Source organism: Oncorhynchus mykiss, unplaced genomic scaffold, assembly GCF_013265735.2.
Source record: "Oncorhynchus mykiss isolate Arlee unplaced genomic scaffold, USDA_OmykA_1.1 un_scaffold_196, whole genome shotgun sequence".
NCBI lineage: Eukaryota > Metazoa > Chordata > Actinopteri > Salmoniformes > Salmonidae > Oncorhynchus > Oncorhynchus mykiss.
Window position 1 is genome coordinate 597,501 of NW_023493679.1, and position 27,500 is coordinate 625,000.

Here is a 27,500-nt window from a genome sequence, read left to right on the forward strand (position 1 = left end):
AGGAGAGGAGAGGAGAGGAGAGGAGAGGAGAGGAGAGGAGAGGAAGAGGAGAGGAGAGGAGAGGAGAGATGAGAGGAGAGGGCAGAGAGGAGAGAGGGGAGAGGGGAGAGGGGAGGAGAAGGTAAGGGAGAGGAGGGAAGGGAGGGGAGAGAGGGAGGGGAGGAGAAGGGAGGGAAGGGAGAGGAGAAGAGAGGAGAGGAGAGGAGAGGAGAGGAGAGGAGAGGAGAGGAGAGGAGAGGAGAGGAGAGGAGAGGAGAGGAGAGGAGGGGAGGGGAGAGGAGAGGAGAGGGAAGACGAGAGGGAATGTATTGATTAACATCATGTATTGATTAACATCATGTATTGATTAACATCATGTATTGATTAACATCATGTATTGATTAACATCATGTATTGATTAACATCATGTATTGATTAACATCATGTATTGATTAACATCATGTATTGATTAACATCATGTATTGATTAACATCATGTATTGATTAACATCATGTATTGATTATGAGTACGTTATAATTTTGGTCCCTTGCAGAACCAACTGTAGCAACAAAACAGAACCCAGGGCTGCTGAGATTAGAGGTCTCTTATCTGTGTCAAATGTCTGACAGCAATAATTACCCCTTTAGTTTACTGAACTGAATGGAATTCATTTGAGGAAATGAAATAAGGGACATTTATAACATGCTGATTACCACAGAACATGGTGCTGATTACCACAGAACATGGTGCTGATTACCACAGAACATGGTGCTGATTACCACAGAACATGGTAGACATTTATAACATGCTGATTACCACAGAACACAGTGCTGATTACCACAGAACATGGTAGACATTTATAACATGCTGATTACCACAGAACATGGTAGACATTTATAACATGCTGATTACCACAGAACATGGTGCTGATTACCACAGAACATGGTGCTGATTACCACAGAACATGGTGCTGATTACCACAGAACATGGTGCTGATTACCACAGAACATGGTGCTGATTACCACAGAACATGGTGCTGATTACCACAGAACATGGTGCTGATTACCACAGAACATGGTGCTGATTACCACAGAACATGGTGCTGATTACCACAGAACATGGTGCTGATTACCACAGAACACGGTGCTGATTACCACAGAACACGGTGCTGATTACCACAGAACATGGTGCTGATTACCACAGATCATGGTGCTGATTACCACAGAACACGGTGCTGATTACCACAGAACACGGTGCTGATTACCACAGAACACGGTGCTGATTACCACAGAACACGGTAGACATTTAATACCATAGTTATGCTATATTAATACCTCTATAGTACTCTAGTTATACTACATTACTACTTCTATAATACCATAGGTATACTATATTAATACCTCTATAGTACTCTAGTTATACCACATTACTACTTCTATAATACCATAGTTATACTATATTAATACCTCTATAGTACTATAGTTATACCACGTTACTACTTCTATAGTACTCTAGTTATACCACATTACTACTTCTATAATACCATGGTAATACTATATTAATACCTCTATAGTACTCTAGTTATACCACATTACTACTTCTATAATACCATAGTTATACTATATTAATACCTCTATAGTACTATAGTTATACTACAGTACTACTTCTATAATACCATAAGTATACTATATTAATACCTCTATAGTACTATAGTTATACTACAGTACTACTTCTATAATACCATAAGTATACTATATTAATACCTCTATAGTACTATAGTTATACTACAGTACTACTTCTATAATACCATAGTTATACTATATTAATACCTCTATAGTACTATAGTTATACTACAGTAATACTTACCGTTCTTGTCATTGCTGGAGGAGGCAGCTCCAGTGCTGGTGTGTTTGTAGGTGATGTACTTCTATAATACTATAGCTATACTACAGTAAAACTACATTAATACTTCTATAGTACTACAGTAATACTACATGAATACTTACTGCTCTTGTCTTTGCCTGAGGAGGCAGCTCCAGTGCTGGTGTGTTTGTAGGTGCTGTACTTCTTGTCCTTCAGAGAGTGGAGGTCAGCGTCGGCAGAGTGGCTGTGGTGCAGCAGACTGGCGCTCAGCTGCAGGATGGAATCGTCCACGGCGTTGGAGTGCTCCGAGTGAGAGTGTCTGAGGTCGGAGTGCGTGTGTGTGACGTCGGGGGGTTCCTGGAGGCTGTCTCTCTGGTAGAGCGGGGCGGAGTGTAGACTGGACTGGTCTGAGTCTATGGAATAGATCTTCTCGTGACTCCTCCCACTGCCGCCTCCGCCTCCCACACCTCCCACCCCCCCCACCGGGCGTTTCTTCAGCCCGTCTTTTGGGGGTTTGAACCCCCCCATCCCCATCCTGGGCCCCCCCAGATCGGATTCCATGTAGGAGGGGGGCCGGCTGGAACACTCGGAGATGTCGGAATGGGGCGGGTCTTCAGGGAGGTAACGCTGGCTCTTCATTGTTGCATGGCCCGGGACAGAGGCGGAGCCAGCGGATCCGGGGGCGGGACCACCGGCGGGACCGGACAACGGGATTGGTCCTTGTTTTAGCGTCTCCACGCTCTTCTTCCATAGGGCGCGGGGTTTGGAAGCGGGGCCGGCCGGGCCGGGGGGGTGGGGTTTGCCGTTGTCGGCGGTAACGCTGACCTCTACGTCGTTGAGGCTGAGGGGGTGGGGTTTGGGTTTCCCAGGGTACGGGCCTGGGGATGAGTTATTCAGCAGGTCTTTGTGCCGACCCAGGAAGCCCTGTAGAGTGGAAGTGTTGCTATAGAGACCACCCTGGCCTTTAGGAGACAGACTGACGACAGAGTTACCTAGAGGAAAGACAGCACAACATCTATAATCTAAAGAGACCACCTGGAGACAGCACAACATCTATAATCTTTAGAGACCACCTGGAGACAGTATAACATCTATAACCTATAGAGACCACCTGGAGATAGTATAACATCTATAACATAGAGACCTCCTGGAGACAGTATAACTTCTATAACATAGAGACCACCTGGAGACAGAATAACATCTATAATATATAGAGACCACCTGGAGACAGTATAACATCTATAATCTATAGAGACCACCTGGAGACAGTATAACATCTGTAACATAGAGACCACCTGGAGACAGTATAACATCTATAATCTATAGAGACCACCTGGAGACAGTATAACATATATAATCTATAGAGACAACCTGGAGACAGTATACCATCTATAATCTATAGAGACCACCTGGAGACAGTATAACATCTATAATCTATAGAGACCTCCTGGAGACAGTATAACATCTATAATCTATAGAGACCTCCTGGAGACAGTATAACATATATAATCCACAGTGACCTCCTGGAGACAGTATAACATCTATAATCTATAGAGACCTCCTGGAGACAGTATAACATCTATAATCTATAGAGACCTCCTGGAGACAGTATAACATATATAATCTGTAGAGACCTCCTGGAGACAGTATAACATCTATAATCTATAGAGACCTCCTGGAGACAGTATAACATATATAATCTGTAGAGACCTCCTGGAGACAGTATAACATCTATAATCTATAGAGACCTCCTGGAGACAGTATAACATCTATAATCTGAATACTGAATCTACACCTCTACTGTGGGGTTCTGTTACTACATGTATTATGTCTACACCTCTACTGTGGGGTTCTGTTACTACATGTATTATGTCTACACCTCTACTGTGGGGTTCTGTTACTACATTTATTAATGTCTACACCTCTACTGTGGGGTTCTGTTACTACATGTATTATGTCTACACCTCTACTGTGGGGTTCTGTTACTACATTTATTATGTCTACACCTCTACTGTGGGGTTCTGTTACTACATTTATTATGTCTACACCTCTACTGTGGGGTTCTGTTACTACATTTATTAATGTCTACACCTCTACTGTGTGGTTCTGTTACTACATTTATTATGTCTACACCTCTACTGTGGGGTTCTGTTACTACATTTATTAATGTCTACACCTCTACTGTGGGGTTCTGTTACTACATTTATTATGTGTACACCTCTACTGTGGGGTTCTGTTACTACATTTATTAATGTCTACACCTCTACTGTGGGGTTCTGTTACTACATTTATTATGTCTACACCTCTACTGTGGGGTTCTGTTACTACATTTATTATGTCTACACCTCTACTGTGGGGTTCTGTTACTACATTTATTATGTCTACACCTCTACTGTGGGGTTCTGTTACTACATTTATTATGTCTACACCTCTACTGTGGGGTTCTGTTACTACATTTATTAATGTCTACACCTCTACTGTGGGGTTCTGTTACTACATTTATTAATGTCTACACCTCTACTGTGGGGTTCTGTTACTACATTTATTATGTCTACACCTCTACTGTGGGGTTCTGTTACTACATTTATTATGTCTACACCTCTACTGTGGGGTTCTGTTACTACATTTATTATGTCTACTACACCTCTACTGTGGGGTTCTGTTACTACATTTATTATGTCTACTACACCTCTACTGTGGGGTTCTGTTACTACATTTATTATGTCTACACCTCTACTGTGGGGTTCTGTTACTACATTTATTATGTGTACACCTCTACTGTGGGGTTCTGTTACTACATTTATTAATGTCTACACCTCTACTGTGGGGTTCTGTTACTACATTTATTATGTCTACACCTCTACTGTGGGGTTCTGTTACTACATTTATTAATGTCTACACCTCTACTGTGGGGTTCTGTTACTACATTTATTATGTCTACACCTCTACTGTGGGGTTCTGTTACTACATTTATTATGTCTACACCTCTACTGTGGGGTTCTGCTACTACATTTATTATGTCTACACCTCTACTGTGGGGTTCTGTTACTACATTTATTATGTCTACACCTCTACTGTGGGGTTCTGTTACTACATTTATTATGTCTACACCTCTACTGTGGGGTTCTGTTACTACATTTATTATGTCTACACCTCTACTGTGGGGTTCTGTTACTACATTTATTAATGTCTACACCTCTACTGTGGGGTTCTGTTACTACATTTATTAATGTCTACACCTCTACTGTGGGGTTCTGTTACTACATTTATTATGTCTACACCTCTACTGTGGGGTTATGTTACTACATTTATTATGTCTACACCTCTACTCTGGGGTTCTGTTACTACATTTATTATGTCTACACCTCTACTGTGGGGTTCTGTTACTACATTTATTATGTCTACACCTCTACTGTGGGGTTCTGTTACTACATTTATTATGTGTACACCTCTACTGTGGGGTTCTGTTACTACATTTATTAATGTCTACACCTCTACTGTGGGGTTCTGTTACTACATTTATTATGTCTACACCTCTACTGTGGGGTTCTGTTACTACATTTATTAATGTCTACACCTCTACTGTGGGGTTCTGTTACTACATTTATTATGTCTACACCTCTACTGTGGGGTTCTGTTACTACATTTATTATGTCTACACCTCTACTGTGGGGTTCTGTTACTACATTTATTATGTCTACACCTCTACTGTGGGGTTCTGTTACTACATTTATTATGTCTACACCTCTACTGTGGGGTTCTGTTACTACATTTATTAATGTCTACACCTCTACTGTGGGGTTCTGTTACTACATTTATTAATGTCTACACCTCTACTGTGGGGTTCTGTTACTACATTTATTATGTCTACACCTCTACTGTGGGGTTCTGTTACTACATTTATTATGTCTACACCTCTACTGTGGGGTTCTGTTACTACATTTATTATGTCTACTACACCTCTACTGTGGGGTTCTGTTACTACATTTATTATGTGTACACCTCTACTGTGGGGTTCTGTTACTACATTTATTAATGTCTACACCTCTACTGTGGGGTTCTGTTACTACATTTATTATGTCTACACCTCTACTGTGGGGTTCTGTTACTACATTTATTATGTCTACACCTCTACTGTGGGGTTCTGCTACTACATTTATTATGTCTACACCTCTACTGTGGGGTTCTGTTACTACATTTATTATGTCTACACCTCTACTGTGGGGTTCTGTTACTACATTTATTATGTCTACACCTCTACTGTGGGGTTCTGTTACTACATTTATTATGTCTACACCTCTACTGTGGGGTTCTGTTACTACATTTATTAATGTCTACACCTCTACTGTGGGGTTCTGTTACTACATTTATTATGTCTACACCTCTACTGTGGGGTTCTGTTACTACATTTATTATGTCTACACCTCTACTGTGGGGTTCTGTTACTACATTTATTATGTCTACACCTCTACTGTGGGGTTCTGTTACTACATTTATTATGTATACACCTCTACTGTGGGGTTCTGTTACTACATTTATTAATGTCTACACCTCTACTGTGGGGTTCTGTTACTACATTTATTAATGTCTACACCTCTACTGTGGGGTTCTGTTACTACATTTATTATGTCTACACCTCTACTGTGGGGTTATGTTACTACATTTATTATGTCTACACCTCTACTGTGGGGTTCTGTTACTACATTTATTATGTCTACACCTCTACTGTGGGGTTCTGTTACTACATTTATTATGTCTACACCTCTACTGTGGGGTTCTGTTACTACATTTATTATGTCTACACCTCTACTGTGGGGTTCTGTTACTACATTTATTAATGTCTACACCTCTACTGTGGGGTTCTGTTACTACATTTATTAATGTCTACACCTCTACTGTGGGGTTCTGTTACTACATTTATTAATGTCTACACCTCTACTGTGGGGTTCTGTTACTACATTTATTATGTCTACACCTCTACTGTGGGGTTCTGTTACTACATGTATTATGTCTACACCTCTACTGTGGGGTTCTGTTACTACATTTATTAATGTCTACACCTCTACTGTGGGGTTCTGCTACTACATTTATTATGTCTACACCTCTACTGTGGGGTTCTGTTACTACATTTATTATGTCTACACCTCTACTGTGGGGTTCTGTTACTACATTTATTAATGTCTACACCTCTACTGTGGGGTTCTGTTACTACATTTATTAATGTCTACACCTCTACTGTGGGGTTCTGTTACTACATTTATTAATGTCTACACCTCTACTGTGGGGTTCTGTTACTACATTTATTATGTCTACACCTCTACTGTGGGGTTCTGTTACTACATTTATTATGTCTACACCTCTACTGTGGGGTTCTGTTACTACATTTATTATGTCTACTACACCTCTACTGTGGGGTTCTGTTACTACATTTATTATGTCTACTACACCTCTACTGTGGGGTTCTGTTACTACATTTATTATGTCTACACCTCTACTGTGGGGTTCTGTTACTACATTTATTATGTGTACACCTCTACTGTGGGGTTCTGTTACTACATTTATTAATGTCTACACCTCTACTGTGGGGTTCTGTTACTACATTTATTATGTCTACACCTCTACTGTGGGGTTCTGTTACTACATTTATTAATGTCTACACCTCTACTGTGGGGTTCTGTTACTACATTTATTAATGTCTACACCTCTACTGTGGGGTTCTGTTACTACATTTATTATGTCTACACCTCTACTGTGGGGTTCTGTTACTACATTTATTATGTCTACACCTCTACTGTGGGGTTCTGTTACTACATTTATTATGTCTACTACACCTCTACTGTGGGGTTCTGTTACTACATTTATTATGTCTACTACACCTCTACTGTGGGGTTCTGTTACTACATTTATTATGTCTACACCTCTACTGTGGGGTTCTGTTACTACATTTATTATGTGTACACCTCTACTGTGGGGTTCTGTTACTACATTTATTAATGTCTACACCTCTACTGTGGGGTTCTGTTACTACATTTATTATGTCTACACCTCTACTGTGGGGTTCTGTTACTACATTTATTAATGTCTACACCTCTACTGTGGGGTTCTGTTACTACATTTATTATGTCTACACCTCTACTGTGGGGTTCTGTTACTACATTTATTATGTCTACACCTCTACTGTGGGGTTCTGCTACTACATTTATTATGTCTACACCTCTACTGTGGGGTTCTGTTACTACATTTATTATGTCTACACCTCTACTGTGGGGTTCTGTTACTACATTTATTATGTCTACACCTCTACTGTGGGGTTCTGTTACTACATTTATTATGTCTACACCTCTACTGTGGGGTTCTGTTACTACATTTATTAATGTCTACACCTCTACTGTGGGGTTCTGTTACTACATTTATTATGTCTACACCTCTACTGTGGGGTTCTGTTACTACATTTATTATGTCTACACCTCTACTGTGGGGTTCTGTTACTACATTTATTATGTCTACACCTCTACTGTGGGGTTCTGTTACTACATTTATTATGTATACACCTCTACTGTGGGGTTCTGTTACTACATTTATTAATGTCTACACCTCTACTGTGGGGTTCTGTTACTACATTTATTAATGTCTACACCTCTACTGTGGGGTTCTGTTACTACATTTATTATGTCTACACCTCTACTGTGGGGTTATGTTACTACATTTATTATGTCTACACCTCTACTGTGGGGTTCTGTTACTACATTTATTATGTCTACACCTCTACTGTGGGGTTCTGTTACTACATTTATTATGTCTACACCTCTACTGTGGGGTTCTGTTACTACATTTATTATGTCTACACCTCTACTGTGGGGTTCTGTTACTACATTTATTAATGTCTACACCTCTACTGTGGGGTTCTGTTACTACATTTATTAATGTCTACACCTCTACTGTGGGGTTCTGTTACTACATTTATTAATGTCTACACCTCTACTGTGGGGTTCTGTTACTACATTTATTATGTCTACACCTCTACTGTGGGGTTCTGTTACTACATGTATTATGTCTACACCTCTACTGTGGGGTTCTGTTACTACATTTATTAATGTCTACACCTCTACTGTGGGGTTCTGCTACTACATTTATTATGTCTACACCTCTACTGTGGGGTTCTGTTACTACATTTATTATGTCTACACCTCTACTGTGGGGTTCTGTTACTACATTTATTAATGTCTACACCTCTACTGTGGGGTTCTGTTACTACATTTATTAATGTCTACACCTCTACTGTGGGGTTCTGTTACTACATTTATTAATGTCTACACCTCTACTGTGGGGTTCTGTTACTACATTTATTATGTCTACACCTCTACTGTGGGGTTCTGTTACTACATGTATTATGTCTACACCTCTACTGTGGGGTTCTGTTACTACATTTATTAATGTCTACACCTCTACTGTGGGGTTCTGCTACTACATTTATTATGTCTACACCTCTACTGTGGGGTTCTGTTACTACATTTATTATGTCTACACCTCTACTGTGGGGTTCTGTTACTACATTTATTAATGTCTACACCTCTACTGTGGGGTTCTGTTACTACATTTATTATGTCTACACCTCTACTGTGGGGTTCTGTTACTACATTTATTAATGTCTACACCTCTACTGTGGGGTTCTGCTACTACATTTATTATGTCTACACCTCTACTGTGGGGTTCTGTTACTACATTTATTATGTCTACACCTCTACTGTGGGGTTCTGTTACTACATTTATTATGTCTACACCTCTACTGTGGGGTTCTGTTACTACATTTATTATGTCTACACCTCTACTGTGGGGTTCTGTTACTACATTTATTAATGTCTACACCTCTACTGTGGGGTTCTGTTACTACATTTATTAATGTCTACACCTCTACTGTGGGGTTCTGTTACTACATTTATTAATGTCTACACCTCTACTGTGGGGTTCTGTTACTACATTTATTATGTCTACACCTCTACTGTGGGGTTCTGTTACTACATTTATTAATGTCTACACCTCTACTGTGGGGTTCTGTTACTACATTTATTAATGTCTACACCTCTACTGTGGGGTTCTGTTACTACATTTATTATGTCTACACCTCTACTGTGGGGTTCTGTTACTACATTTATTATGTCTACACCTCTACTGTGGGGTTCTGTTACTACATTTATTATGTCTACACCTCTACTGTGGGGTTCTGTTACTACATTTATTAATGTCTACACCTCTACTGTGGGGTTCTGTTACTACATTTATTAATGTCTACACCTCTACTGTGGGGTTCTGTTACTACATTTATTAATGTCTACACCTCTACTGTGGGGTTCTGTTACTACATTTATTATGTCTACACCTCTACTGTGGGGTTCTGTTACTACATTTATTATGTCTACACCTCTACTGTGGGGTTCTGTTACTACATTTATTAATGTCTACACCTCTACTGTGGGGTTCTGTTACTACATTTATTATGTCTACACCTCTACTGTGGGGTTCTGTTACTACATTTATTAATGTCTACACCTCTACTGTGGGGTTCTGTTACTACATTTATTAATGTCTACACCTCTACTGTGGGGCTCTGTTACTACATTTATTAATGTCTACACCTCTACTGTGGGGTTCTGCTACTACATTTATTACGTCTACACCTCTACTGTGGGGTTCTGTTACTACATTTATTATGTCTACACCTCTACTGTGGGGTTCTGTTACTACATTTATTAATGTCTACACCTCTACTGTGGGGTTCTGTTACTACATTTATTAATGTCTACACCTCTACTGTGGGGTTCTGTTACTACATTTATTATGTCTACACCTCTACTATGGGGTTCTGTTACTACATTTATTATGTCTACACCTCTACTGTGGGGTTCTGTTACTACATTTATTATGTCTACACCTCTACTGTGGGGTTCTGTTACTACATGTATTATGTCTACACCTCTACTGTGGGGTTCTGTTACTACATTTATTAATGTCTACACCTCTACTGTGGGGTTCTGTTACTACATTTATTAATGTCTACACCTCTACTGTGGGGTTCTGTTACTACATTTATTATGTCTACACCTCTACTGTGGGGTTCTGTTACTACAGTTATTAATGTCTACACCTCTACTGTGGGGTTCTGTTACTACATTTATTATGTCTACACCTCTACTGTGGGGTTCTGTTACTACATTTATTAATGTCTACACCTCTACTGTGGGGTTCTGCTACTACATTTATTATGTCTACACCTCTACTGTGGGGTTCTGTTACTACATTTATTAATGTCTACACCTCTACTGTGGGGTTCTGTTACTACATTTATTAATGTCTACACCTCTACTGTGGGGTTCTGTTACTACATTTATTATGTCTACACCTCTACTGTGGGGTTCTGTTACTACATTTATTAATGTCTACACCTCTACTGTGGGGTTCTGTTACTACATTTATTAATGTCTACACCTCTACTGTGGGGTTCTGTTACTACATTTATTATGTCTACACCTCTACTGTGGGGTTCTGTTACTACATGTATTAATGTCTACGTTCGGTTGTGAAACGTTTTTTTTTTCCACCAACCCTTTAATGGATACTTTTAAATGATATTATGTTATCTAATCATTAATTTAACAAATACAAAAAAATTATATATTAAATTGTTTTTTTGTCTTAAAGTATAATTGTTAGAGATGATTAATGTCACTGTCCCCTCTACAACAACAAGAACAAGACTTAAATACATTTAATTGGGAGTGCCAATATGGCCGACTTGTACCTTCCAGGCCTCTCATAGCATCGGCCGTTCAAGATGTATATACATCACTATTGGGTACAACAGTTGCAATAAGCTGATGAGGCATTTGTAAGTTACATTCTTGAAGAATCAAAGGATATATATAATCCTGAATTTAATAAAATGTAAGTAGCAGATTTTCCCTTTAATTTCCTGATAAAATTCCCCAACATTTTTCCTGAAGTCCCGGTTGGAATCTTCCCAGGGAATTTGAAATCCTCCAACCAGGTATTTTTTTTGGAAAGGTTCCTGTAATTCTATAATTTTTGTTGCTGGGTTAGAGATGTGAGGTCAGGGGTTAGAGGTCAGGGGTTTATCATACCTTTCATCATGTTGATGATACCAGGCTGCAGCAAGGCCGGGGAGCGTTTAGGAGATGAAGAAGACAGGGTGATCTTCTTAGCTGACTTCAGAAGGTGTAACATGTTGGCCTGAGGAGAGAAGTCCAACTCCGGAGGCTTCTTCTTTAACTCTATATGGACCCCGTGGACACAAGACCAGATACCCTGGAGAGGAGGAGGAGGAGGAGAGGAGGAGGGGAGGAGGAGGAGAGGAGGAGATGAGGAGGAGGAGGGGGAGGAGAGGAGGAGGGGAGGAGGAGAGGAGGAGGAGGAGGGGGAGGAGAGGAGGAGGGGAGGAGGAGGAGAGGAGGAGGAGATGAGGAGGGGGAGGAGAGGAGGAGGGGAGGAGGAGATGAGGAAGAGAGGAGGGGGCGATGATGATGATGGTGATGGAGGGGCGGGAGGAAGGGAGGAAAAAAGGGAACAGAAAGAGAGAGGAAGAAGATTAGTGTGAGGCAGCACACACACACAGACAGACAACATACACACACACACACAGAGAGAGAGAGAGAGAGAGAGAGAGAGAAGAGAGAGAGACAGAGAGGGAGAGAGAGAGAGAGAGTCGGGGAGAGAGAGAGAGAGAGAGAAAGACAGACAAAAGAGTAACCCTTGGTAGTAGCACTACTCCTCTTAACTCCTCTTAACTCCTCACTACTCCTCTTAACTCCTCTTAACTCCTCACTACTCCTCTTAACTCCTCACTACTCCTCTTAACTCCTCTTAACTCCTCACTACTCCTCTTAACTCCTCACTACTCCTCTTAACTCCTCACTACTCCTCTTAACTCCTCACTACTCCTCTTAACTCCTCACTACTCCTCTTAACTCCTCTTAACTCCTCTTAACTCCTCACTACTCCTCTTAACTCCTCACTACTCCTCTTAACTCCTCACTACTCCTCTTAACTCCTCTTAACTCCTCACTACTCCTCTTAACTCCTCACTACTCCTCTTAACTCCTCACTACTCCTCTTAACTCCTCTTAACTCCTCACTACTCCTCTTAACTCCTCACTACTCCTCTTAGCTCCTCTTAACTCCTCACTACTCCTCACTACTCCTCTTAACTCCTCACTACTCCTCTTAACTCCTCACTACTCCTCTTAACTCCTCACTACTCCTCACTACTCCTCTTAACTCCTCTTAACTCCTCACTACTCCTCTTAACTCCTCTTAACTCCTCACTACTCCTCTTAACTTCTCACTACACCTCTTAACTCCTCACTACTCCTCTTAACTCCTCTTAAAACCTCACTACTCCTTTTAACTCCTCACTACTCCTCTTAACTCCTCTTAACTCCTCACTACTCCTCTTAACTCCTCTTAACTCCTCACTACTCCTCTTAACTCCTCACTACTCCTCTTAACTCCTCACTACTCCTCTTAACTCCTCTTAAAACCTCACTACTCCTCTTAAGTCCTCTTAACTCCTCACTACACCTCTTAACTCCTCACTACTCTTAACTCCTCACTACTCCTCTTAACTCCTCACTACTCCTCTTAACTCCTCACTACTCCTCTTAACTCCTCTTAACTCCTCACTACTCCTCGTAACTCCTCTTAACTCCTCACTACTCCTCTTAACTCCTCACTACTCCTCTTAACTCCTCACTAATCCTCTTAACTCCTCTTAACTCCTCACAAACAGACTGGCCCTAACCCAGGCTAAGAGACTGTAGAAAGAGACAGTAGAAAGACAGGCTAAGAGACAGTAGAAAGAGACTGTCCCTAACCCAGGCTGAGAGACAATAGAATGAGACTGGCCCTAACCCAGGTTAAGAAACAGTAGAAACAGACTGGTCCTAACCCAGGCTAAGAGACAGTAGAAAGAGACGGGCCCTAACCCAGGCTAAGAGACAGTAGAAACAGACTGGCCCTAACCCAGAATAAGAGACAGTAGAAACAGACTGGCCCTAACCCAGAATAAGAGACAGTAGAAAGAGACTGGCCCTAACCCAGGCTAAGAGACAGTAGAAAGAGACTGACCCTAACCCAGCTGAGACAGTATAAACAGACTGGCCCTAACCCAGGCTGAGAGACAGTAGAAACAGACTGGCCCTAATCCCGGCTGAGACAGTAGAAACAGACTGGCCCTAACCCCGGCTGAGACAGTAGAAACAGACTGGCCCTAACCCAGGCTGAGAGACAGTAGAAACAGACTGGCCCTAACCCAGGCTGAGAGACAGTAGAAACAGACTGGCCCTAACCCAGGCTGAGACAGTAGAAAGAGACTGGCCCTAACCCAGGCTGAGACAGTAGAAAGAGACTGGCCCTAACCCAGGCTAGGAGACAGTAGAAACAGACTGGCCATAACCCAGGCTGAGAGACAGTAGAAACAGACTGGCCCTAACCCAGGCTGAGAGACAGTAGAAACAGACTGGCCCTAACCCAGGCTGAGAAAGGATGGCTAGTAAAGTACAGGTGCAGAATAGAGAACAGAGACCGAGGGTGAGGTGATGTATCTGTTCTCTGCCTCAGGCTGCAACACCTGGCTCTATTTCACAGCAGTAACCTGACCATCTCCCTCCCTCCTTCCTCCATCCCCTTCTCTCTCTCTCTTTCTCTCTCTCTCTCTCTCTCCTTCCTCCACCTCTCTCTCTCTCTCTCTCTCTCTCTCTCCTTCCTCCACCTCTCTCTCCTCCTCCATCTCTCTCTATCTCCTTCTCCCTAACCCCTACCCACACCCTAATCCCTACCCAGTACCCTAATCCCTACCCAGTACCCTAACCCCTACCCAGTACCCTAACCCCTACCCAGTACCCTAGCCCCTACCCAGTACCCTAACCCCTACCCAGTACCCTAGCCCCTACATTCTACACCCCAACCCCTACATTCTACACCCTAACCCCTACACAATACCCTAACCCCTACCCAGTACCCTAACTACTACCCAGTACCCTAACCCATACCCAGTACCTTACCCAGCACCCTAGCCCCTACATTCTACACCCTAACCCCTACATTCTACACCCTAACCCCTACCCAGTACCCTAACCCCTACCCAGTACCCAAACCCTACCCAGTACCCTAACCTCTACCCAGTACCCTAGCCCCTACCCAGTACCTTGACCACTACCCAGTACCCTAACCCCTACCCAGTACCCTAACCCCTACCCAGTACCCAAACCCTACCCAGTACCCTAACCCCTACCCAGTACCCTAACCCCTACCCAGTACCCTAGCCCCTACATTCTACACCCTAACTCCTAACCAGTATCCTGACCCCTACCCAGTACCCTAACCCCTACCCAGTACCCTAACCCCTACCCAGTACCCTAACCCCTACCCAGTACCCTAACCCCTACCCAGTACCCTAACCCCTACCCAGTACCCTTCAGTCTTACCCTGCTGATGGTGAAGAGCAGACCAGGTCGTCCGTTACAGACTCCAGTGAAACAGTATCTCAGCCTCCAGTAGAAGAGGTGTTCTGATATGAAGGTAATTAGAGACAGGCCCATGGCGGTAGCCAGCATGTAAAACACTCCGGCCATGTTGTCTATATCCAGCTGACTGGACATCACCTCGTTCTTCTCATTGTGACAGATCCCCGTTAGCCAGATAGCCTCCAACTCCTCCATCTCACCTGGAGAAGAGGGGAGAGAGAGAGAGAGAGAGAGAGAGAGAGAGACAGAGAGAGAGAGAGAGAGAGACAGAGAGAGAGAGAGAGAGAGACAGAGAGAGAGAGAGCGAGAGAGCGAGCGAGCGAGCGAGAGAGAGAGAGAGACAGAGACAGAGAGAGAGAGAGAGAGAGAGAGAGAGAGAGAGAGGTAGAGAGTGGGGGCAGGAAGAGATAGAGAGGTTGGGGTAGAGAGATAGACAGTAAGTAGTCTATGACATGATCTATTTATAGAGAGAGAGAGGTAGACAGTAAGTAAAGTATATGACATGATCTATTGATAGAGAGAGAGAGGTAGACAGTAAGTAAAGTATATGACATGATCTATTGATAGAGAGAGAGAGGTAGACAGTAAGTAAAGTATATGACATGATCTATTGATAGAGAGAGAGAGGTAGACAGTAAGTAAAGTATATGACATGATCTATTGATAGAGAGAGAGAGGTAGACAGTAAGTAAAGTATATGACATGATCTATTGATAGAGAGAGAGAGGTAGACAGTAAGTAAAGTATATGACATGATCTATTGATAGAGAGAGAGAGGTAGACAGTAAGTAAAGTATATGACATGATCTATTGATAGCGAGAGAGAGGTAGACAGTAAGTAGTATATGACATGATCTATTGATAGAGAGAGAGAGGGGGTGAGGAGGGGTGAGGAGGGGTGAGGAGGGGGAGACAGAAGGGGGTGAGGAGGGGTGAGGAGGGGGAGACAGAAGGGGGTGAGGAGGGGTGAGGAGGGGGAGACAGAAGGGGGTGAGGAGGGCTGAGGAGGGGGAGACAGAAGGGGGTGAGGAGGTGTGAGGAGGGGGAGACAGAAGGGGGTGAGGAGGGCTGAGGAGGCGGAGACAGAAGGGAGTGGAGAGGGGTGAGGAGGGGGAGACGGTAATATGTGTACATGTGTACATGGTAACTCTGTGATGGTAATACTGTAGTCTGCTAGCTGGCTGTGGGAATGTAACCATGGTAACTGTGTGATGGTAATACTGTAGTCTGCTAGCTGGCTGTGTGAATGTAACCATGGTAACTATGTGGTGGTAATACTGTAGTCTGCTAGCCGGCTGTGTAAATGTAACCATGGTAACTGTGTGACGGTAATACTGTAGTCTGCTAGCTGTGTGAATGTCACCATGGTAACTATAGTCTGCTAGCTGGTCTGCACTCGTTCACTACATCCCAGACATTTAAAAAGCATTGGATTGGTGGAGGTACTTGTGGGAGTCTCCTATTTCGAGTCCTTTCCTTTCAGATCACTGAAAGGAAGGGAACAAGTGTACACTTTGTGAGGAAGGACAGATAGTGGGACCAGAGTGGAACATGCTAGCTGTGTGGCCTGGCAGGGAAGGCTGTATTGTAGTGTAGTGGAGATGTAGTGTAGATTCTCTACATTGTAGTGATTAGTGACACTGTAGTGTAGTGGAGATGTAGTGTAGATTCTCTACATTGTAGTGATTAGTGACACTGTAGTGTATCATTTTCCCTCAGGGAAAATGGTGTCCATTTAGTGGAGCTGTATGGTCCAGCTACTGCTGCTCTCCTCTCCTCCCTCTCTCCCCTTTCTCATCCCTCTCTCCTCTCTCCTCTTTCTCATATCTCTCTCCTCTCCTCCTCTCCTCTCTTCTCCTCTCCTCTCTCCTCCTCTCCTCTCTCATATCTCTCTCCTCTCCTCTCTCCTCCTCTCCTCTCTCCTCTCCCTCCTCTCTCCTCTTTCTCATCCCTGTCTCCTCTTCTCCTCTCATCCTTCTCTCCTCCTCTCCTCCCTTTCTCCTCACCTCCTCTCATCCCTCTCTCCTCCTCTCATCCCTCTCTCCTCCTCTCATCCCTCTCTCCTCTCCTCACTCTCATCCCTCACCTCCTCTCATGCCTCCCTCCTCTCATCCTCTCCTCCCTCGCCTCCTCTCATGCCTCCCTCCTCTCCTCCTCTCATCCCTCACCTCCTCTCATGCCTCCCTCCTCTCATCCCCTCTCCTCCTCTCCTCACTCTCTCCTCTCCTCCCTCTCTCCTGAATCAGAATGAGTAAGCTAACTGTAAGTGGCTCTGGATAAGAGCGTCTGCTAAATGACTAACATGTCAATGTAGAGAGACATGAAGAGAGTGTTATGAGAGACGAGAAGAGTGACAAGAGGAGAGTGTAGGATATGTAGAGAGACAAGAAAAGAGTGTAGGATATGTAGAGAGACAAGAAGACAGAAGAGATGAGAGACGAGAAGAGAATGTAGAATATGAAGAGAGACGAGAAGAGAGACGAGGAGAGTAGGATATGTAGAGAGACGAGAGGGTAGGATATGAAGAGAGACGAGAAGAGAGAAGATGAGAGACGAGAAGAGAATGTAGGATATGAAGAGAGACAAGAAGAGCGATGAGGAGAGTGTAGGATATGTAGAGAGACGAGAAGAGAGGGTAGGATATGAAGAGAGATGAGAAGAGAGTGTAGGATATGAAGAGAGATGAGAAGAGAGGGTAGGATATGTAGAGAGACCAGAAGAGAGTGTAGGATATGAAGAGAGATGAGAAGAGAGTGTAGGATATGTAGAGAGACGAGAATAGAGTGTAGGATATGTAGAGAGACGAGAAGAGAGGGTAGGATATGTAGAGAGACGAGAAGAGAGTGTAGGATATGTAGAGAGACGAGAAGAGAGTGTAGGATATGTAGAGAGACGAGAAGAGAGGGTAGGATTTTCAAGCAACAAGAGAAGAGGGAAGGAGAGAAGATGAGAGGAGAAGAGAAGAAAAGGGGAGAGCTGAGCAGAGGAATGATGAGGGAGAGGAAAGAGGGAGGAGAAGAGAGGAAGGAAAGTAACGGAACGGAAAGGAGAGGAAAGGAGAGGTGAGGAGAGGAGAGGAGAGGAGAGGAGATGAGAGGAGAGGAGAGGAGAGGAGATGAAAGGAGAGAAAAGGAGAGGAAAGGAGAGGAAAGAGGGAGGAGAGGAGAGGAAAGGAGAGGAGAGGAGAGGAGAGAAAAGGAGAGGAAAGGAGAGGAGAGGAAAGGAGAGGAAAGAGGGAGGAGAGGAGAGGAAGGAAAGTAACGGAAAGGAAAGGAGAGGAAAGGAGAGGAGAGGAAAGGATAGCAGAGGAAAGGAGAGCAGAGGAAAGAAGAGGAGAGGAGAGGAGAGGAGAGGAAAGGAGAGGAGAGGAGAGGAGAGGAGAGGAGATGAAAGGAGGGGAAAGGAAAGGAGAGGAGAGCAGAGGAGAGGAGAGGAGAGGAGAGGAGAGGAGAGGAGAGGAGAGGAGAGGAGAGGAGAGGAGAGAAGAGCAGATGAAAGGAGGGGAAAGGAAGGGAGAGGAGAGCAGAGGAGAGGAGAAGAAAGAGGGAGGAGAGGAGAGGAGAGGAGAGGAGAGCATATGAAAGGAGAGAAATGGAGAAGAGAGGAGAGGAGAGGGAGAGGAGAGGAGAGGAGAGGAGAGGAGAGGAGATGAAAGGAGAGAAAAGGAGAGGAGAGGAGAGCAGAGGAAAGGAGGGGAGAGGAGAGGAGAGGAGAGGAGAGGAGAGGAGAGGAGAGGAGAGGAGAGGAGAGGAGAGGAGAGGAGAGGAGAGGAGAGGAGAGGAGATGAAAGGAGAGAAAAGGAGAGGACCACAAACAGTGAGGTGTAGACAACACAGTGAAATGCTTACTTGCCAGTTCTCCTCTCTTGGACTTGGCTGAACAGACAGACGTGTAACAGTAGAGAAGACAGATGAAAAAACAGACAGAAATAACATACAACCCTATTTACATACAGCCCTATTTACATATACCCTATTTAAATATACCATATTTACATATACACTATTTACATACAGCCCTATTTACATATACCATATTTACATACAGCCCTATTTACATATACCCTATTTACATACATCCCTATTTACATATACCATATTTACATACAGCCCCATTTACATATACCCTATTTACATACAACCCTATTTACATACAACCCTATTTACATATAACCCTATTTACACATAACCCTATTTACATATAACCCTATTTACACATAACCCTATTTACATATAACCCTATTTACACATAACCCTATTTACATATACCCGATTTACACACAACCCTATTTACACATAACCCTATTTTACATATACCCTATTTACATATAACCCTATTTACATATACGCTATTTACATATACCCTATTTACATATACCCTATTTACATATAACCCTATTTACATATACACTATTTACATATAACCCTATTTACACACAACCCTATTTATACACAACCCTATTTACACACAACCCTATTTACATATAACAATATTTACACACAACCCTATTTACACATAACCCTATTTACACACAACCCTATTTACATACAACCCTATTTACATACAACCCTATTTACATACAAACCCACAAACCCATTTACAAACCCTATTTACATACAAACCCATTACAAATCACCCTATTTGCATATAACCCTATTTACATATGACCCTATTTACATATGCACTATTAACATATACCCCTTTTTAAATATAACCCTATTTACATATAACCCTATTTACATACAACCCTATTTACATACAACCCTACAACCCTATTTACAAATAACCCTATTTGCATATACTCACATTTACATATACCCCTATTTACATATGACCCTATTTACAAATAACCATATTTGCATATACTCACATTTACATATACCCCTTTTTAAATATAACCCTATTTACATATGCCCTATTTACATATACCCCTATTTAAATGTAACCCTATTTACATACAACCCTATTTACATATAACCCTATTTACATATACCCTATTTACATATAACCCTATTTACATATAACCCTATTTACATATAATCCTATTTACATATGCACTACTTACATATAACCCTATTTAAATATACCCATATTTACATATAACCCTATTTACATATAACCCTATTTGCATATACATGTCTTTACATATACATTAGTAACCACATATACAGTATAGAAATACAGGACTGGTTGAGGGAGGAGAGGACAGTGACATAGAAGGGTTAAATATGGTAGAGAGAGGAGAGGAGATGAAAGGAGGGGAAAGGAAAGGGCAGGAGAGGAGGAGAGCAGAGGAAAGGAAAGGAGAAGAGAGGGGAGGAAAGGAGAGGAAAGGAGAGGAGAGGAGAGGAGAGGAGAGGAGAGGAGAGGAGAGGAGAGGAGAAGAAAGCCGAGGAGAGGAGAGGAGAGGAGAGGAGAGGAGAGGAGAGCAGAAGAAAGACGAGTAGAGGAGAGGAGAGGAGAGGAGAGCAGAAGAAAGCCGAAGAGAGGAGAGGAGAGGAGAGGAGAGGAGAGTCCTACCATCTCCTATGATGGCCAGTATAGCCAAGTCCACCTGTCGTTTCCAGTGCGACCCTTTCTGCAGAGCGATGCCGTAGCCGGTGGTGGCGAAGATGTACCCGCTGCCGATGGTGACCAGCTTACAGCCATCGTCTCTGCCAGCAGCGTAGTTTAACACAGCAGCATCATAGATGAAGGCATCCAGTTTACTGTAACAAAACAACCAGAGGAACTATAAACTCAGTTTACTGTAACAAAAACACACAGAGGAACTATAAACTCAGTTTACTGTAACAAAAACACACAGAGGAACTATAAACTCAGTTTACTGTAACAAAACACACAGAGGAACTATAAACTCAGTTTACTGTAACAAAACACACAGAGGAACTATAAACTCAGTTTACTGTTACAAAAACACACAGAGGAACTATAAACTCAGTTTACTGTAACAAAAACACACAGAGGAACTATAAACTCAGTTTACTGTAACAAAAACACACAGAGGAACTATAAACTCAGTTTACTGTTACAAAAACACACAGAGGAACTATAAACTCAGTTTACTGTAACAAAACAACCAGAGGAACTATAAACTCAGTTTACTGTAACAAAACACACAGAGGAACTATAAACTCAGTTTACTGTAACAAAAACACACAGAGGAACTATAAACTCAGTTTACTGTAACAAAAACACAAAGAGGAACTATAAACTCAGTTTACTGTAACAAAAACACACAGAGGAACTATAAACTCAGTTTACTGTAACGAAACACACAGAGGAACTATATTCTCAGTTTACTGTAACAAAACACACAGACAAAATTCCCACCGTGAAGCATGGAGGAGGAGGTGTGATAGTGTGGGGGAGCTTTGCTGGTGAGACTGTCTGTGATTTATTTATTTAGAAGATTGGTTGAAGATATCCCTCTAGTGGTGTGGGGGCTGTGCTTTGGCAAAGTGGGTGGGGTTATATCCTTCCTGTTTGGCCCTGTCCGGGGGTGTCCTCGGATGGGGCCACAGTGTCTCCTGACCCCTCCTGTCTCAGCCTCCAGTATTTATGCTGCAGTAGTTTATGTGTCGGGGGTTTAGGGTCAGTTTGTTATATCTGGAGTACTTCTCCTGTCCTATTCGGTGTCCTGTGTGAATCTAAGTGTGCGTTCTCTAATTCTCTCCTTCTCTCTTTCTTTCTCTCTCTCGGAGGACCTGAGCCCTAGGACCATGCCCCAGGACTACCTGACATGATGACTCCTTGCAGTCCCCAGTCCACCTGACCGTGCTGCTGCTCCAGTTTCAACTGTTCTGCCTTATTATTATTCGACCATGCTGGTCATTTATGAACATTTGAACATCTTGGCCATGTTCTGTTATAATCTCCACCCGGCACAGCCAGAAGAGGACATGCCACCCCACATAGCCTGGTTCCTCTCTAGGTTTCTTCCTAGGTTTTGGCCTTTCTAGGGAGTTTTTCCTAGCCACCGTGCTTCTACACCTGCATTGCTTGCTGTTTGGGGTTTTAGGCTGGGTTTCTGTACAGCACTTTGAGATATCAGCTGATGTACGAAGGGCTATATAAATACATTTGATTTGATTTGATTTGATTTGAAAGCACACTTAACCAGCATGGCTACCACAGCATTCTGCAGGGATACGCCATCCTGTCTGGTTTGCACTTAGTGGAACTATCATTGGTTTTTCAACAGGACAATGACCCAACACACCTCCAGTCTGTGTAAGGACTACTTGACTAAGAAGGAGAGTGATGGTGTGCTGCATCAGATGACCTGGTCTCCACAATCTCCCGACCTCAACCCAAATGAGATGGTTTGGGATGAGTTGGACCGCAGTGTGGAAAAGCAGCCAACAAGTGCTCAGCATATGTGGGAACTCCTTCAAGACGGTTGGAAAAGCATTCTAGGTGAAGCTGGTTGGGAGAATGCCAAGAGTGTGCAAAGCTGTCAACAAGGCAAAGGATGGCTACATTGAATAATTAAAACTTAGATTAATACTTTTTTTGTTACTACATGATTCCATACGTGTTATTTCGTAGGCGTGTCCAAACTTTTGACTGGTACTGTAGGTTTCAGTGTGTTTCACTTCTTCTAGGGACTGTGTGTGTGTGTGTGTGTGTGTGTCCAGTAGGTTCACCTCTTCACGGTCGGAAACTATGAGAAATAAACAATTTAATTTAATTTCATAGTTTAAAAACATTCTACATTCTACATTCCAGGCTCCAAATAACCATTGGCGCCTGGAACCCTAATGGACAAGGGATCTGAAAGACGGCAGAGAGCTGAGGATATTTCACATCGACCTTGCTGCACTCTCTGAAACTCCACTGGCCGGTGAAGAGCACCTGTAGGAGAGGAAAGGCAGATAGACCCTTTTCTTGAAAGGAAAGCTGGCTGGTGAACCAAAGGTCCCTGGACTAGGGATCGGCTATTAACAATGAACTCATCGGCCACTTCGACAAAACGTCTTATGACCATCCGTTTGGTGCTTTGCAAACAATCAAATGGCTCCAACCCTTTGACTCACAGGATGAAGTTAAACAGAGTTTACTCCGGTACTTCAGGTTGTGTGAATGTAACCGTAGTAACGGTTATACTCCGGTACTTCTGGTTGTGTGAATGTAACCGTAGTAACGGTTATACTCCGGTACTTCTGGTTGTGTGAATGTAACCATAGTAACTGTTACACTCCAACCCTTTGACTCCGGTACTTCTGGTTGTGTGAATGTAACCGTAGTAACGGTTATACTCCGGTACTTCTGGTTGTGTGAATGTAACCATAGTAACTGTTACACTCCAACCCTTTGACTCCGGTACTTCTGGTTGTGTGAATGTAACCGTAGTAACGGTTATACTCCGGTACTTCTGGTTGTGTGAATGTAACCGTAGTAACTGTTATACTCCGGTACTTCTGGTTGTGTGAATGTAACCGTAGTAACGGTTATACTCCGGTACTTCTGGTTGTGTGAATGTAACCGTAGTAACGGTTATACTCCGGTACTTCTGGTTGTGTGAATGTAACCGTAGTAACTGTTATACTCCGGTACTTCTGGTTGTGTGAATGTAACCGTAGTAACGGTTATACTCCGGTACTTCTGGTTGTGTGAATGTAACCGTAGTAACTGTTATACTCTGGTACTTCTGGTTGTGTGAATGTAACCGTAGTAACGGTTATACTCCGGTACTTCTGGTTGTGTGAATGTAACCGTAGTAACGGTTATACTCCGGTACTTCTGGTTGTGTGAATGTAACCGTAGTAACTGTTATACTCTGGTACTATACTCCGGTACTTCTGGTTGTGTGAATGTAACCGTAGTAACTGTTATACTCTGGTACTTCTGGTTGTGTGAATGTAACCGTAGTAACTGTTATACTCTGGTACTTCTGGTTGTGTGAATGTAACCGTAGTAACTGTTATACTCTGGTACTATACTCCGGTACTTCTGGTTGTGTGAATGTAACCGTAGTAACTGTTATACTCCGGTACTTCTGGTTGTGTGAATGTAACCGTAGTAACGGTTATGTAACCGTAGTAACGGTTATACTCCGGTACTTCTGGTTGTGTGAATGTAACCGTAGTAACTGTTATACTCTGGTACTTCTGGTTGTGTGAATGTAACCGTAGTAACTGTTATACTCTGGTACTTCTGGTTGTGTGAATGTAACCGTAGTAACTGTTATACTCCGGTACTTCTGGTTGTGTGAATGTAACCGTAGTAACTGTTATACTCTGGTACTTCTGGTTGTGTGAATGTAACCGTAGTAACTGTTATACTCTGGTACTATACTCCGGTACTTCTGTATACTTAGTAGCTTATCGTTCTGAAAGTAGTGGTTCGCGAGCCAAAAGTGGTCCCCGGGTAAATTGCGTACTACTATATGTGTCAGATATATCCACCACGTCATTGCACTCGCTCGCTCTGCCGTGTGTGCGTCTTTGCTAGCTGTCACTCAAATGGCAAGGGGCTGAAGCTCATTGAAACACACTGGAACATAATCAAGCCCGCCATCCTCAACACCTGCAAGGACAACCTTGGCTATAAGACCAACAAAAAAAAACATGATTGTACGACCCAAAAGAACAAGGACCCCACCGACCGTAAGACCCAAAAGAATGACCCCACCGACAGTAAGACACAAAAGGACTGGTCTGTTGAGAATGCCTCAGAAATTGAACAACCCATTTGAAACCAAGCGGGGAACCTTTTGTGCCTGGAAAAACGATATCAACTGCAGGGCCAAAAGAGAAGCTCCCTCCACAGTGAGATGTCCAATGGCAGGGCCAACAGAGAAGCTCCCTCCACAGTGAGATGTCCAACTGCAGGGCCAAAAGAGAAGCTCCCTCCACAGTGAGATGTCCAACTGCAGGGCCAAAAGAGAAGCTCCCTCCACAGTGAGATGTCCAACTGCAGGGCCAAAAGAGAAGCTCCGTCCACAGTGAGATGTCCAACTGCAGGGCAAAAAAGAGAAGCTCCCTCCACAGTGAGATGTCCAACGCCGGGAACTAAAAACCACATGGTGAACAGAACAGGTCCTAGAGATCCGGGAACTAAAAACCACATGGTGAACAGAACAGGTCCTGGAGAACCGGGAACTAAAAACCACATGGTGAACAGAACAGGTCCTGGAGATCCAGCAGCTGGCTGACTCCAGAGACTCCTTCGACGCCACCAAGGCCGTGTACAGACCCAGTCACCGTGGCCTAACACATCCCTCACCACCAAGGCCGTGTACAGACCCAGTCACCGTGGCCTAACACATCCCTCACCACCAAGGCCGTGTACAGACCCAGTCACCGTGGCCTAACAGATCCCTCACCACCAAGGAGGTGTACAGACCCAGTCACCGTGGCCTAACTCATCCCTCACCACCAAGGCCGTGTACAGACCCAGTCACCGTGGCCTAAACCCCCTTCGCTCCAGAGATACACTCAGTGAGATTGAACACATCCCTCACCACCAAGGCCGTGTACAGACCCAGTCACCGTGGCCTAAACCCCCTTCGCTCCGGAGATACACTCAGTGAGATTGAACACATCCCTCACCACCAAGGCCGTGTACAGACCCAGTCACCGTGGCCTAAACCCCTTTCGCTCCAGAGATACACTCAGTGAGATTGAACACATCCCTCACCACCAAGGCCGTGTACAGACCCAGTCACTGTGGCCTAAACCCCCTTCGCTCCAGAGATACACTCAGTGAGATTGAACACATCCCTCACCACCAAGGCCGTGTACAGACCCAGTCACCGTGGCCTGAACCCCCTTCGCTCCAAAGATACAGTCAGTGAGATTGAACACATCCCTCACCACCAAGGCCGTGAACAGACCCAGTCACCGTGGCCTAACACATCCCTCACCACCAAGGCCGTGTACAGACCCAGTCACCGTGGCCTAACACATCCCTCACCACCAAGGTCGTGTACAGACCCAGGCACCGTGGCCTAACACAGATGGGCCAAAGCTAATGAAGCATGACGAATCCCAGTGGAAAGAACACTTCGAGGAGCTCCTCAACAGTCAGCGGTCTCCCATGTCCTCAACAGTCAGCGGTCTCCCATGTCCTCAACAGTCAACGGTCTCCCATGTCCTAAACAGTCAACGGTCTCCCATGTCCTCAACAGTCAACGGTCTCCCATGTCCTCAACAGTCAACGGTCTCCCATGTCCTCAACAGAAGGTGGAGGACGACATGGGAGACCCACCTAACCCGTAGGAGGACATGGGAGAACCATCTAACCTGTAGGAGGACAAGGGATAACCACCTAACCTGCAGGAGGACATGGGAGACCCACCTAACCTGTAGGACAAGGCAGCCCCACCTAACCTGTAGGAGGACATGGGAGACCCATCTAACCTGTAGGAGGACATGGGAGACCCACCTAACCTGTAGGAGGACATGGGAGACCCACCTAACCCGTAGGAGGACATGGGAGACCCACCTAACCTGTAGGAGGACATGGGAGAACCACCTAACCTGTAGGAGGACAAGGGAGACCCACCTAACCTGTAGGAGGACAAGGGTGAACCTCCTGGCATGCAGAAGGACATGGGAGAACCACCTAACCTGCAGGAGGACATGGGAGAAGCTCCTGGCCTGCAGGAGGACATGGGAGACCCACCTAACCTGTAGGAGGACATGGGAGAACCATCTAACCTGCAGGAGGACATGGGAGAACCACCTAACCTGCAGGAGGACATGGGAGGACCACCTAACCTGCAGGAGGTGCAAGATGCAATCCTTTAGAAGGGGAACAACAACGGCCAGATGAAATTCCAGTTGAAATCCTGAAGGAAGGCGGACCAGTGCTCCTACAACACATACATGCCCTGCTCCTGAAGACCTGGGATTAGGAGGAAATGCCTGCAGAACTCAGGGGTGCACTAATTTGTTAAACTTCTTGACGCACCCATCCCGTTAGCGGGATCATTTTCATCAACACACGCTGAATTGCAGAGCGCCAAATTCAAATTAAATTAGTAAAAATATTACATTTTCATGAAACCACAAGTGCAATATAGCAAAACACAGTTTAGCTTGTTGTTAATCCACCTGGGGTGTCAGATTTCAATAAAGGTTTTCGGCGAAATCATAACAACCGTTTATGTAAGAA

General features: G+C 43.7%; 1 protein-coding gene across 1 annotated transcript in view; it reads right to left on the reverse strand.

Annotated features, from left to right (window-relative positions):
- The window catches only part of LOC110514365 (glutamate receptor ionotropic, NMDA 2A), a 193,924-nt gene that overhangs the window by 1,402 nt on the left and 165,022 nt on the right, over positions 1-27,500 (reverse strand). Inside the window, exons 16-19 of the mRNA XM_036972876.1 lie at positions 20,898-21,085; positions 15,339-15,577; positions 11,979-12,162; positions 1,986-2,834 (exon numbers count right to left, since the gene is read on the reverse strand). Coding sequence (XP_036828771.1) covers positions 1,986-2,834; positions 11,979-12,162; positions 15,339-15,577; positions 20,898-21,085 — 1,460 coding nt within the window. The remainder of the gene's footprint in view (positions 1-1,985; positions 2,835-11,978; positions 12,163-15,338; positions 15,578-20,897; positions 21,086-27,500) is intronic.